Source organism: Prinia subflava, chromosome 13 (genome assembly GCF_021018805.1).
Source record: "Prinia subflava isolate CZ2003 ecotype Zambia chromosome 13, Cam_Psub_1.2, whole genome shotgun sequence".
Classification (NCBI taxonomy): Eukaryota; Metazoa; Chordata; class Aves; order Passeriformes; family Cisticolidae; genus Prinia; species Prinia subflava.
The window spans coordinates 12704921-12718113 of NC_086259.1; the positions used below are offsets into that span (position 1 = coordinate 12704921).

The following is a 13193-nucleotide window of genomic DNA, read 5'->3' on the forward strand; positions in this document are numbered from 1 at the left end:
CTGTGTGAGGCAAGCCTGGCCTGTGGGTTCAGCCCCTCTGGGCAGGGTCTGGTGCCAACCCTGCTCCTGTCCTGTGGTTTCAGCATCGCTTTGAGAGCAGAGAGCAGTGCCAGGGATCCTCTGGCAAGCTCTGTGCCCTCCTCAGCAAACTCCAGCTGTTCACAGCTTTAGCCACAGGCTAAACATGGCAAGAATAAGAAATGTTTGTATTTTACCTCTCTAAAGTGTCCCTTGGCCAGTGTCCTGCCCATGCCCTGGCTGCTCCCTTTCGCTGTGCTGGGGCTTTGCCACCGTGCCTGTACTGGGAAACCCAGAGGGAGCCCCACTTCCTTTGAAAGCTGTCAGATTCTACTTACTGAGCACTAATTAACTGTATTTATTGTCAGAAATAAACTGGGGAGATCTCCTTTCCTCCCACAAATGCAGTCAGAGATGATATCTGCAGAGCAAAGGAGGAAATTACTTTAGAAATTAATTACAAAGGGTATACGCAATGGGAAAAGTGCCAGTCCCTCCCTCCCCACTCTTGTTATGAAGAAGCTTGACAGCTCTGATCTCAACACATTCTCAGACACATTTTGGTTATTAAGACAGTGCAAATTATCACTTTTATGTTGTAATTGGGGAGGTCAGTTATGAAGAGGCAATAATTTATTTAGGTGCAATAACTTAAACTTTTTTAATTGGTGGTCATGCTCACACACAGGCTCCGAGATCTGAAAGTCTGTAATTCTCCATTTCCATGGGTTTTATACCGTTATATATGATCTGAAATGAGGTGTACTGGGCACAAGAAACAAAATGTAATTTTGAAAGGTCATCAGAATTGGATTACCTTGTTCCAGGGTGCTTAATAGAACTGACCTCAGCTGCATATTGAAGGGAAAAGGATTTTGGTCTGCTTTGCCTGAACACCATTATAAGTAATAAACATGCAAGAAAAACAGTACTGCAGATCTTCCTAACAAATCCACAGTCACAAGGTCTGTGAGTCAGTGGCCTTTAACTTTAATCAAGGGTGTGTTAGTTTGGGTGTAAATGTTCATTTCCTCATTTACCAAAACAACAGAGCTAGGTAATGTCCCTTAATAGCCAACACCAAAACAAAACCAACCACCACCGCTGAATTTATTTAGCAGCCATCAGCAGAAGGATTTGACCTGTTTGCCTGCAATCCTGCACCTCAGAATAACTAAAAGGCAATATTGTTCAGGTTTGGAGGTTTGCTCCTGAGAAGTTTGGAGAAGCCACACAGCTCCCAGGCCCTCTCCAGGATGAGCCCGTGTATGTCTTGGAAGGTGAGTCTCCTATGAGTTAGAACTTTGATATTTATTTTATTTCTAAATATTAGTTTCTTACAGTGATAAATCCTCGTATTTCTCTGGAGAACCATCTCAGAGCTCTGGTGAAGTCTGGACTTCTGAGAGCTATGACATCTTAATGCTGGATAAGTTTTATTTAATGGTGAGGTTAGTTCCTATAATCCCCCTTGACCAGGTTTCCTGGATATCTGTGCCTTTAGGATAATAACCAACAATAACCTGAACTCTTAGACTGTGCCTTCTCTGTGTTTGCAGCAGTTTGGTGCCTTGGGTGGGCTGAGTAATCCCTCAGGAAAGCTCAGGCTCTCTCTCCTTGTGCTGCTGCCTGCTGCCCCCTTGGCTGCAGTGCTGGTCCTGGAGCAGGAGGGTGTTTGGATGCAGAAGTCCTTGAGAGGTTTCTGCCTCCTCAGGGTCACTACGGTTGGAAGACACTCTGGAGGCATTCAAAGTGCAAGCCTACATCTTGTCTTAAACAAGAATTTAGCTCTTTAAGATCAACCTGACATAAAATGATGCATTTGCATCTTTTACTGTCCCTGATTGCAGGGCCTGGACAGAAACCTGTGATCCCAGGGACTGAGGTGGATTTGACACTTCATTAGTGGTGTTACCAAACCACAAGCCCTGCTCCCTGCAGCTTGCAGAGGGGAGGGTTTGTTGTGTTTTTAGGAGTTGATGCACTGCTCACAGGCACAGTGTCCCTGGATCCTCTTCAGCTCAGGCTGGTGAGTTACCATGGTGCTCTTGGCAGTGTGGTATTTTCAAGCTGGGATATACATTTTTTGATAGAGTCACCTGGTGATTACATGCTGCAATATAATAAACATAGGTTAATAGAGGGACTCAAGTGTCATTTCTGCTTCCAAGCTGGGCAAGCAAGGTTGCTCTGCCAAATTCCCATCTCTGTGACAGGGTTGCTGTTTCCTCTTCCTGCCATTGAACTGTTGCAGTAACCTCAATCTCTCAGTCATTAGTAAATATGAGTAAGTCATACGTGACCTTTTGCACCAAGCAAGGCTGCAGGCCCTGCCTGTTGGAAGTTTTTAATTAAATAAAGCTGCCTGCTGTGTGCAGATGGACGGGGAGAAGGCAGAACACAAAGGGGAGATGAAAGCCTCTGCCTGCCATGCCAGAGTGTGGGCAGGACTTCTGCTCCTCTCAGACCTTTCCTCCAAAGAAGCCCTTGCGTTTTTCTGATGGCCTCTCATCTGAAATTACAGCTCATGGTTTGTGCTCCTGCTCTAAGCCTTTCTGGAAATACTGGGTGTAGCACCTGAATAAGCCCCATATGAAAGCTGGTGGAGCAGACACTGTCAGTGGTAGCAGTAAATCTGCTTCATGCTGAGCTCCAAATGCACCAGGCAAAAACTTTGTCAGGTCAAGATCAGGCTTGAAACTGGACTGGCAATACTCTTGAGATCTCAGAGTTCCTGAACTTGGAGCTGGGAGTGAGAGAGAATAGATCTGGTCTCTAACAGCCTTCAACAGCCTTCCTGTCCAGCTGATCCATCATTTATAATCCTGCAGGGGTCTAGAACAACGCTTGTGCCCGGCCAGCGCAGCAGTGGGGATGCTCAGTGTTAAATGTCAGGGTGGAGAAGGTGGAGCAGGAGCTGCTGCCTTTCCCTGCAGCTCTCCCTTCCTCTGCTGGGCAGGGCTGGAGTTCTCTGCCTGCAGCACAGCGTGGGAAGCAAAATGCCAGCGGGTCAGTGGCTGTGCTGCACGCTGGGCTCTGCTGCCCTTGGCCATTGCATGGCCTGACCACACTAAGGCTCCCAGAGCCTGTAATTAATGCTTGCTGCTTTCCCAGGGATGCACTTTGCCTGCATTTAACTGTGCTTTTTAGTTGCATTCTCTCCTATTTGTTCCTATTCCACTCAGCACCTGCATTATGGATGAAGCTTTCAGGGCATCAGGGCTGCTGGTGGTCCTGCTCTCTCCACCTTTAATGAAATGCAGAGGTGTGCTGGATGCCCTGGAGCTGCAGCTGAAGAAGCAAGTAAACCCTGCTGTCTGCACTTGTCCATCACTCTTCTGGAGTTGGTTTCTCCCCTGGCCCTGGAGGACGGCTCTCTCGGGGCTCAGTGCCATCCCCAGCAGCACAGGGCGGTGGGGGAGGCTGGCACAGCCCCGTGCCTTGGCTGCTGTTGTGTTCATCTGCACAGGATAAGCAGGGCCCCACCGCCCCTGGCAGGAGGCAGAGGATAAATTTGGCACACAGAGCCCAATGTGAGGTCTGTGCCTCTGCCCCCACCCTGGCTGTGGTGTGACATGGGCTGGCACCAGCATATGCCTTGAGAGTTCCTTGGTTTCCTCTCCTTGCTCAGATGAGTAGTAACAATCTTCCTGCTTTTTCCTCAAAGAGACACTCCAGCCTCACAGGAACTAGGGAATAGCCCCAGTAACACAGCCCAGTACAAATGGCTGGCTTCTTCCTAATGTCTGAATGGCAGATTTATTTTCTATCTAGATTTGTTTAGTAGGAAAAATGAGTGTTTAAATGCCACAGAGCTGGTTCTGATATTAGCAATAACTGTTTTTGACAAAAGCACAGAAATAACCCTGAACTTCAAATCCAAGTAATGAATCTTCATGGCAAATAGAAAAGAAAATTCAAAGAACTTTATTTCTAAATTTATCCAGTCAATAGTTTTAATTAGCAAGCACATATAGTAATCTTAACCTAGGTGTGATCAATACAGGCTGAACCAGCCATTTAATGGAAGGATGCCTAAAGGAGGAAGCAGGATGTGAATAATCTGAGCATTGTACAGGTACATAAAAGCAGAGTAGCTTGACTATGAGGGGCACGGGAGACTGGCAGCAGCTCTCATGGCAAGGAGGAAAAGATGTGTCTTAGCTTGGCTTTGGTGTGAGATGTGTTGGGAATTGAGTGGTGGTTGGGTTGTACACCTGCTCTGAGCTCCCCTGTGGAAGAGCACAGAGCCATGGGAGTGCTCCACACAGCTCCCACAAGCCATCATAAACCCCTGAAGTGCCTCTGTTTTGCCCCATGGAGAAGGAATCCCTGAAAGGAAAGAGCTTGGTGAAAGAGGAGCTCAGCCCTTGGGTGTCCTGACCTACTGCTGGGCTTCTCTGTGCCTCATTTGTTTAAAAGGCTTTTAAGAGCTTCCAGCTATTTTCCATGTACTCCAGCAGAAAGAACTGGGCTCCCACTCACTTTTCTTTGAGCAGCAACTGGGAGGAAAATGCACGTTCCCCACCTGTCATCTCAAACACAGAAAATTCACCCCAATTTACCTGAATAAAGATGAGTGATTAGAAGAAGAATTCTTCCAGGTAGGATTTTGTGAGGATTTGGGATCTGCTGAACTGCAGTGTGTAAGCTCTGTTGAAAATGATTTACTGCTGTTTGTTTCACTTAAAGCAGTGGTTGGTCAGGCACAGGATCAGTGTGGGAAGTGTGCAGTGCTTGTAAGGGGTGCTGGCTCTGGGGACAGAGGTGTTCAGACCTGGGGACATGGCCCTGGTGGGTCATGAAGTCCTCTAGAGCTGCCTCTGAGAGGGTCTGGCTGCTGCATGTGGGAAAGGCCATTTGGAGCCTGTGGCTGCTCCAGAACTCCGGGGAAACCTCCAAGCCTCTGGGTCTGAGCTCTCCTGCTTTGGTGCCTTTCTGGGTTTGAACCCAAACTGAGAGCACCTGTTCAGGCGTGGAACAGGAAATTAAATTATTTAGTGCCATTTTGTCCAGAAGACCTACTGCAATTTCGTCCATCCTTATTGCCTCCAGTGCAAGCTTAAATCTTGACCTATGAGTCTGAGCACAGGAGTATCTCAAAGAAATATCCTGACAATACAGAGTTACGGGGTCAGGAATATTTTCCAGCTGAGCACCGTGGTTAGTGTTGTAGCACAGATGCTGCAATGCCCCACCTGGAATCGCTGACTATTCACTAAATAGGGACTTTTTGGAGGAGGGATGGGCGTTCAGGAGCAAGTTTTATTTACTAGCAACAAATTTGTTCTCTTCTGCCCTCACAAAGAGCTGCTAAAATGTGCTGTGAGTGTAGAGAGGCTGCGGAGGGGAGAGAACACGGATATTGGCTTTTTAGACATAAAATCCCTAAACGGGAGGTTTGTGTTGGAGCCCGGGGGGCTGACCCACCCCAAACCTCCCCTCTTGCTCTTAGGGCAGCGTCCCCACGGACCCGCCCGCCGAGCGGCTGTGGGAGGAGGAGAGGAGGAGGAGGAGGAGGAGGAGGGAAGGAGGGGAAGTCCCGGCGGCGGGATGAGGCCGGGCTGAGCGATGTGCGAGCAGGCAGCGCGGTACTGCCGGGCCGGGGTGCAGAAGCTGCTGCGGAAGCCGGCGCCGGCGCTGCGCGGGCTGGACGGGCTGCTGCGCTGGGCGGCGGGCAGGATGGGCGACAAGGGCCTCGCCGAGAGGGAGCTGCTGGCCCCGGGCGCCGCCGCCGCCCAGAGGAAGGGCACCTCCGTCATCCTCGATGTGAGTGCTCCCTGCACCCCGCATCCCGGCTCCTGCCTCCCCCGCCGCGTCCCGCCCGCCTCGGCAGCGGGGATGCTCCGCCGCTCCTGCGCTCCCCGGACCGGCCGGGCACGGGCTGGAGCCCGCGTCCTGCAATCCCCAGCTGGGTGGGCGTGGGTGTCCCGCATCCCTTTGCCCGTGTCCCGCAGCCGCTCAAGCCCCTCGGGATGGCCGATGTTTCCCGGGTCCAGCATTTCCCCGGCGGAGGCTGCAGCCCGGCTCGGCTGGATCCCGCAGCCCAGGCTGCACGGGGCACCCCGGATCCTGCCAGAGCCTTGGAACCTGGGGTATTCCCCGAATCCTCACCCCCGGCCGGCTGGGGATGGGATGCCGCCCCGGTACTGCATTTCCCGGGTGTAGGGGTGCCCAGATTGAACAAGCCCTCTCCAGATCCTGTGCCCCAGGACTGCCTGCGGTACGGGGCTGCAGCCCGGGTCTTGCCCCCACTTGCCCCGGTGCTGCAGCTCCTGGATTGCCGCGGCCTGGGTCCCCTGTCCCCTGTCCCCGCACTCTGTGGGACAGCTGGGGAAAGATGCACCTTGGTTCTGCATCTCCTGCACTCGGCTGGGCGTGGGGTGGATCCTGCTGGACACTGCACCTCCTCTCCTGAGCCCCGCACCCTTTTTTACCGGATGGGCATGGAGATGTGGCTTGCATCCTTCTCCCTGCCAGGACCCTGACCTCTCTGGGCTGGCTGGGCACTGGGGTGCCCTGTTCCCGCACCCCCTGTAGAGCTGAGCCCAGGTCCTGCATCCCCTGGACCGGCTGGGATGAGGATGCACTCCAGGTCCCTAATCCTGGTTCGGGGGGCTGGCAGGGATGTGCTCAGTGCCTCGATGCTGTATTTATAGACTTCCTGATTAGGGAGCTAACGAGGCTGTTTGCACTTAAATGAATTGGGAGAATGGGGTGGAATCAGCCGGAGTGCAAATGGTGTAATTACAGCCTTTCTGCAGCATCTAGTAATTAAACACACAGATCCTCTGTTTTGCTATCTCCTAGCTTTAAAAAAAAAAAAAAAAAAAAAAAAAAAAAAAAAAAAAAAAAAGTAGTGAATGGAAAAATAAACTCCTGAGGCATTGGCTGTAGTAAAGTATAACTCCTTGGAGGTAGGACAGGCAGTAGTAGCTCTTCAAGGCAAGCCCTTACAATTTGTAAATAATTTTGTAAATAATTTGCTGAACCCATAGGCGCTAGTGTGGGCTGGAGAGTTCGAAACTTATTCCATCTCTGAGCACCCTGGGCTGAAAGGCATTTTGGTTCCCGGGGGAACCCTTGTCCCTAAGAGAGCAGAGCATTGATGGATGATCCTGCCCGGTGGAAGGGGCTGGCGGGTGGGGGAATGAGCTGCCAAGGGAAACAGAAAGGACAAGTGCAACTCACACCCTTATATCTTTTAAGTTAACTTGTTTAGGGGGAAAGTTCCTGGGGTTTTGGGGGTTTTTTCCTTATTTTTGTTGGATTGTGTTGTTTTGGTTTTGGCTTGTTTTGTTTTTTAATCTGCCCTGAAATTGCCAAGATTTTACAATAATTTGGAATCTGAGTTTCAGAGCACAAATGCAATTAGGAAGCAACATCAAATTTACATAAGAGGTTTCCTGAGTTAGGAGTGCTTTGCCACCAAAATGGTATCTTATCCATTCAATTTTACTATCTTTAAGTGATTTTTTTTTTCCACTTTGAGGTTTGAGCTTAGGAAAAGAGCCATGAACTTTCAGAATGAGAAACACAGTAGAGCATTGTATTATTTCAGTGGGAAGTACAATAGAGCTGGGTGTGCAGCTCCTGATCATTTTTCCCTTTCACAATGGTACTGGGAGCCCTTTCTCACCTGCTCAAAGTAGAAATGGATTCTGGAAATGTAAGATTTGAAGGCTTAGGGGTTTTTTTCCCCCTCCTTCCTTAGAGCTTGATTTTTCTCCTTTTTCTCCAGGCACAATAGCAAAGCCAATTGAAGCTGTGGCTTCACTGTAATGGGCTCTTCAAGTGCACTGCGAGACCCCCCTTTCATACAAAGGGTTTAAACAGGGGGAACACGTATTTAGCTTAATTTTCACACATTAGCATGAAAGTAACAAGCATCCCACTGAATGCTGAGGGATGATAACCTGTTTTCCATTTAACTCCTTCACATTTTTGCTGATGGATGTGCTGGGGAAGTGAGTCCCAGCCATGCAGCAGTGAGGCTTCTTCATGGGGGAGGATGAAGTTAAAGACCTGTAAGATTTTATGTTTAGCTAACACGTTTTCATGAGCTGGTGTGCTATGTAGGCAGTTTCTTGGGGGCTGGGGGAGGAGGGGAAAGCTTGGGCTTGGTTATGAATTAGATAAAATGGCTCTGACATTAATAGTACCTTAGTCACTTCTTCCTCTTCTGGCTTTCTTTTAATTCATCCATCCCCAGTGTTCTTGTTCTGACTCCCCCATGAGGGTGTCTGGTGTGGCAGAACAAACTTCCCTGTGCTCTTTCCAAGGAAACACAACTGTGCTGTTGTGGGACAAAACTAAGGGCTGAAGAGGAACAAAATGCAATAAGAGGGTAAGGTGTCTCTGCCATCAGCCTGGCCACTGCCACTTGGACGATGAATCTTAACTTTGGGCTGGCTTCAGGGGTATTTCTTTAATTTTGCCTCTGGCCTTTTAGGTAAAGGATTTTAAAAGGTTGAATGATGTTTACTAGTTCAGCTCGAATGAATGAATGAATGCTCAGCTCTTACAACATTGGTCAAATCATGATCAGGGGTTGAGATTGAGCAAGAGATTGAGCAAGGGGTCTGTACCCATCCTGTGCCCACCCTTGGTGCCTTCTCTGGGTGTGCTCCAGCTGCAGAGCCCAGGGCTGGCAGCATGTGCAGCCTGCAGAGTGTTCCCACTCACACCACAAGCTGTGGATGTCCAATGCTTTCTGCACCACAAGGACAACCCCCTTTGTTAAAAACTCTCACAGAGCTGCTCCAGCCCACAAGAGGAGATGGTGGCACTTCCAGTAGAGAACAAATCCTCACTGTCACAATGCTTAGGAAAGGGAGGATATATTATGAGGGTGTAATCTCTCTGTGTAAGCCAACATGAGATTTTATTTGCTGAGTGTGAATGAGTGCATGTGCAATGCAGAGCTGAGGGGGATGGCTCTTGGGGCACAGGAAATGTTTAGGCAGGTGTCGTTCTGTCTGGGAATACTTCAGAGCTGGCTGATCTTCTGTCCTTGCTCATCTCTTCCCCTTCCTGTCCCTGCCAAAAGCCTGTGTTGACAGCAGAGGTGTGAACTCCAGAGCACTCGAGGTCTGCTCAGTCTCAGCAGCTGCAGGTGCAGATGATCCACCTGGTTCACTGCTCACCTCCTGCTTGGCATCTGAAATAAGGACCAGCCTTGGTTATCAATGAGCATCCCCATGGCAGGACTGTGAGCCCCAGGCAGCACTGGCCTCCCCGCCTCCTTTCTTGCCAATGGGAACTAAATGCATTGATTTTTGGCTTTATTTTAACACTCCTGAAGAACACAGTTCCATTCATTTTAGGTCAGATGAAGCTTTCTCTTTTATCTACCCTGTCTTTTGCTGAAAGCTAATTTTGACCCTTATCTGGTTTTTTATTCTTTGACAGAAAGATAATTTCAAATCCATCTCTCATTCTTATGGCTCCTCTTGCAACCTCGCGTATGTGGCCAAACCTGGTTTGTGCTTCTTCATCCCCATGGGACTGAGTGAGGTGTCTGGATAGAAGATACAGAGGATTTGGATTGTGCCAATGGTGCATTTCTAAATGTAGATCCAGAACTGCCAGTTTTCCAACCATTTTGTCAATGATGTGATTTCCAGTGCAGCCCTTAATAGCAAGGCTCTTGCAGCCACAAGAATCTCAGGAATCCCTTCTCACTCTTCTGTCTTGACCTTTTTCCTTCTGTTTTCATTTTGTTTGTTGGGGTTTTTTTCCAAGGTTGGTTCATTCCCCTTCCTTTGTCCTTGTTTACCTCTCACTGTGAGTGAACTGGGAGGGCTATTTTCCTCCTCCTTAATCCTCCCTTTGTGAAACCCATGGTTTGAGCTGTACCTGCAGGCACAGCTGGAGAGGAGGGCCAGGCCAGGGCAGGCTCTCTTTGCTCAGGAACTGCTCACTGCAAGGCTCACAATCACACAGGAGAGTCCATCCGCTCCCCTCTGATCTTCAGGGCTTTGGAAGTGGGTGCTTGAAATGAAGCTGAACAGAAAAGTAACTTCCAGTGCTGAGCGTCAGCAGGTCAGAACATCAGATGCAACTCTTACCCTTCTCATGCAACTTTAATTTGGGACAGCTAGGTAAAGTCTAAAGAGAAGGTAGGAGTGAAAGCAGAGGCTGGGACACAGTGTCAACTGCTCTTTTCTTGGGGAGGAAGGGAAAAAGAAAAAGGATCTGCTTTGAAGTGGGAAAATGCCCAGGGACCTGGAGCTCTGCAGCAGCCTTGTTTTGTGGGGAACCACTGCAGATGGGACAGTATTTCTACACCAATGGCATTTTCTTTACTGAAACACCAAAATAAAACCTTTCTCCTTGCACGGGGAATGCTCATTAGCCTGAGGATGTCTAAAGATGTAGTCCAAAGTGACAAAGCTTCAGGTCATTATTTTCTCACATTTTCACCAGAAAGAGCAACAGACAGAGGTTGTAGGAGAGGAGATTCCTATTGGAGCCTCAGGTTTGAGAACTAAAGGCCATGCCTGATATAAAACCTTGTCTGAACTCAAAAAGAAGTGTCAAGACTTGTGAGAGAGGAACAGAAAGCCAGAAGAGGAATGCAGGAACATAGTGTGAGGATTAATAATTTTTTGAGGCCTTCTCATCCCTAGGCCTTCCTCATGCATGAGACATGATTATGTTTGTCCTCAATTCTCACCCAGATTATGATGGAAAACAAAATTTCAGCTCAGCTGCATTCTATTTTAAATCAACATCATACTAACCTGAGGGGATTATAAACTCCACAAACCTGCAATAATTCTTGGGTTTCTTAGGGGAGTGCTATTGTGAATGTAATAACATTCATGAGAAAACCTTCATTAAGCTGCCTAAGTATGGTATGTTCTCGTCCAGGAGCTTTGAGAAGGAAGAACTAAGTGTTTAAATTTGAAGCCATCATTTTTTTTTCAAGTTTATTATTACCACCAGGGTTTTGAATTGCTTCCTTCTGGCAGTCAAATATCCATAGTAGCCATTTGAGAGTATAGCAAAAACATATATTTAGAGAAAACCTATTGGAAATCTTGACAAAAGTTCTTTACTTGTATTCATCTAAACTGCTGGTAAATGGGTTAAGTGTGCCACAGACAGCAAACTGCAGGCATTGCCTGTATAAATCCTATAAAATGGGTTAATGCCCATATTGTGGGCTTCCTCTGGGCTCACTGTGTGACACAGCCTGTGCTTCAGGAATTTTGCTCAATAGCTTCAGAGCACAGCTGATGGGGGAGATGGTGGCTGCGGTGCTTGGAGTGGATAATTCCCCATTTCCCACCCGAACCCGGGCTCTGTCCCGATGGTTGGAGCGCAGGGAGCGATGGAGCGCAGGGAGCATCCCCGGCCAGGCTGAGCCCGCCCGTGGCCGGTCCCCGCCCGGCTGCAGGCACTGCGAGCCAATCGCTGCCGGGGCCCTGGCAGGACAGGGCGCCTCTCCATCCATATTTCATATTTCATATTTCATATTTCATGCTCTCCTCTCCCGCTGACCCGCAGGGCTCTGCCGTGGCTCAGCCTGAGTGTCTGAGAGCCCCCGCTGCCGAGCGGGGCTGTCAGCGCGGGGCTGCGGGCTGGGCTGTGCAGCCTCTGCCCTGGCCATGACACAGCATCACAGCATCCGCACTGGTGTTCCCTTCTGCTGGAGCTGGGGCTGCCCGGGAGCCTGGCACCATTCTGGGTTCACTCTCTATGGGAAGCTGTGAGGGGCTGTGGTTTCCCTGCCATCCCCAGACCTTGCACCTTTATCCCATGGAAATCCCAGCACCGCCTTCCCACGGTGGGACAGCTCACCCCAGACCTGAGCAGAGGCTGTCTCTGGGCTGTGTGGGGAGGGAGCTCTGCTGAGCCAGAACATAAATCCTGTTTCTTCACAGCAGCAGCGTTTTGGCAGCACTGCCAAGCTCTCACAGCCTGTGTTACATCTTTATCAGCCTCCCGATGCTCATCCCGGTGTTCCTACCTTGGTGCAGTGCCTGCCTGGGCTGACAGATGACTTTGTCTTACATTGTTTTTTCCCTCCAGGTGCCCCAGTTTAATATTTTTTCATGTGTGCAAATTCTAGGTGGTTCAATTAAGTTGAAAGAATAAATCCTGCTCATTAGCAATAAAAAAACCAAGCAGCTTGGTCCTGTAGAATAAACTTTGATAAGCAACACAGCCGAATTGATCTTTCATCAACACATTCACTTACAAACAGTCACACTCTAGGGAGTATCTGGGAGAGTTAAAGCCCTAAAATATTCACTTAGTGAAGCTGGATTTAAATACTTCAATTTCTAAACATTTCTTCCATTTATTTTTCCTGTTGCTCCAAGTATTTCTTGCAAGGTAAACAGCTCCATGGAGCAGAGCACTGCAGGTTGAGCCTTTGTCCCATTTTAATCTACATTTTACCTATTGGTTTTGCCTCCCCATTCTCCCTCTGCCAGCTGTGCTTAGTGGGATGATCTCCCATGGGCCCTTAAGACAGAGATTGCTCCTCTGTGTCAGGCTGGCTGTAATAGCTTGGTTTCAAAGCAGTGGGAAGAGCAGCAGAAGGATGCATGGATGAAATGAAAAGCCCAGAAATAATCAGCATCCAGGAAGGGAAGTGCCTCATCTGGAGGTGCTCATGGGGAGTGAGGGTTTGGGGTGTCCAAGCCATGAAAAGAGGAATATTTCATACAGGGCAGGGCGCACTGAGCACAGGTGAGGGATGTGTGCTGAAGTCATGCAGCTTGTTCAGTTCCTGCTGGGATTTATTCCTTCTTCCCATAGACAAGCCATTGCTGGCTGGCCTTTCCAAACCCATCTTTAACTTCAATAAAATCTGTAAATGTGGAGAGAGGTAGGATTTTCCCTCCCAAAACTTCTAATTGCTCTAAAAACCCTGGAGGTCAGCACGAGAGGAGCCTTGATGTGGTCACAAGCTGTAATCCTCGCAGGCAGCTTCCGTGACTCCCAGCTCTTTGGTTTGGCTCAGGCAGAGGGGTTTTGCCTCTGCTGAAATGCCCCAGAAAATCCTGCCTTGACTCTGCCCCAGGCTGCAGAGCCTCACAAGGGCTTCGGACAAAAGAATGATTAATGTTCCTTAATTAAGCCATATTCAGTGAAATAGCATATTCTGCAATTCAATTTGTCTCTTGGGGTTCTTGTTTTGTGCAGCAGTTCCTCTTCTG

General features: G+C 48.9%; 1 protein-coding gene across 3 annotated transcripts in view; it reads left to right on the forward strand.

The window, feature by feature from the left end:
* Positions 1 to 1119: 1119 nt before the first annotated feature.
* The window catches only part of NECAB2 (N-terminal EF-hand calcium binding protein 2), a 76223-nt gene continuing 64149 nt past the window's right edge, over positions 1120 to 13193 (forward strand). The window contains exon 1 of one of the 3 annotated variants that reach the window (XM_063410881.1): positions 1120 to 1298. Coding sequence is in view for 1 of the 3 variants with exons in the window: in XM_063410883.1 (XP_063266953.1) it covers positions 5590 to 5787 (198 nt within the window). In the remaining 2 variants the exon portion in view is untranslated. Of the gene's footprint in view, positions 1299 to 5393; positions 5788 to 13193 lie in introns of those variants that run through there. The other 2 variants (XM_063410883.1, XM_063410882.1) reach the window with 2 other exon arrangements.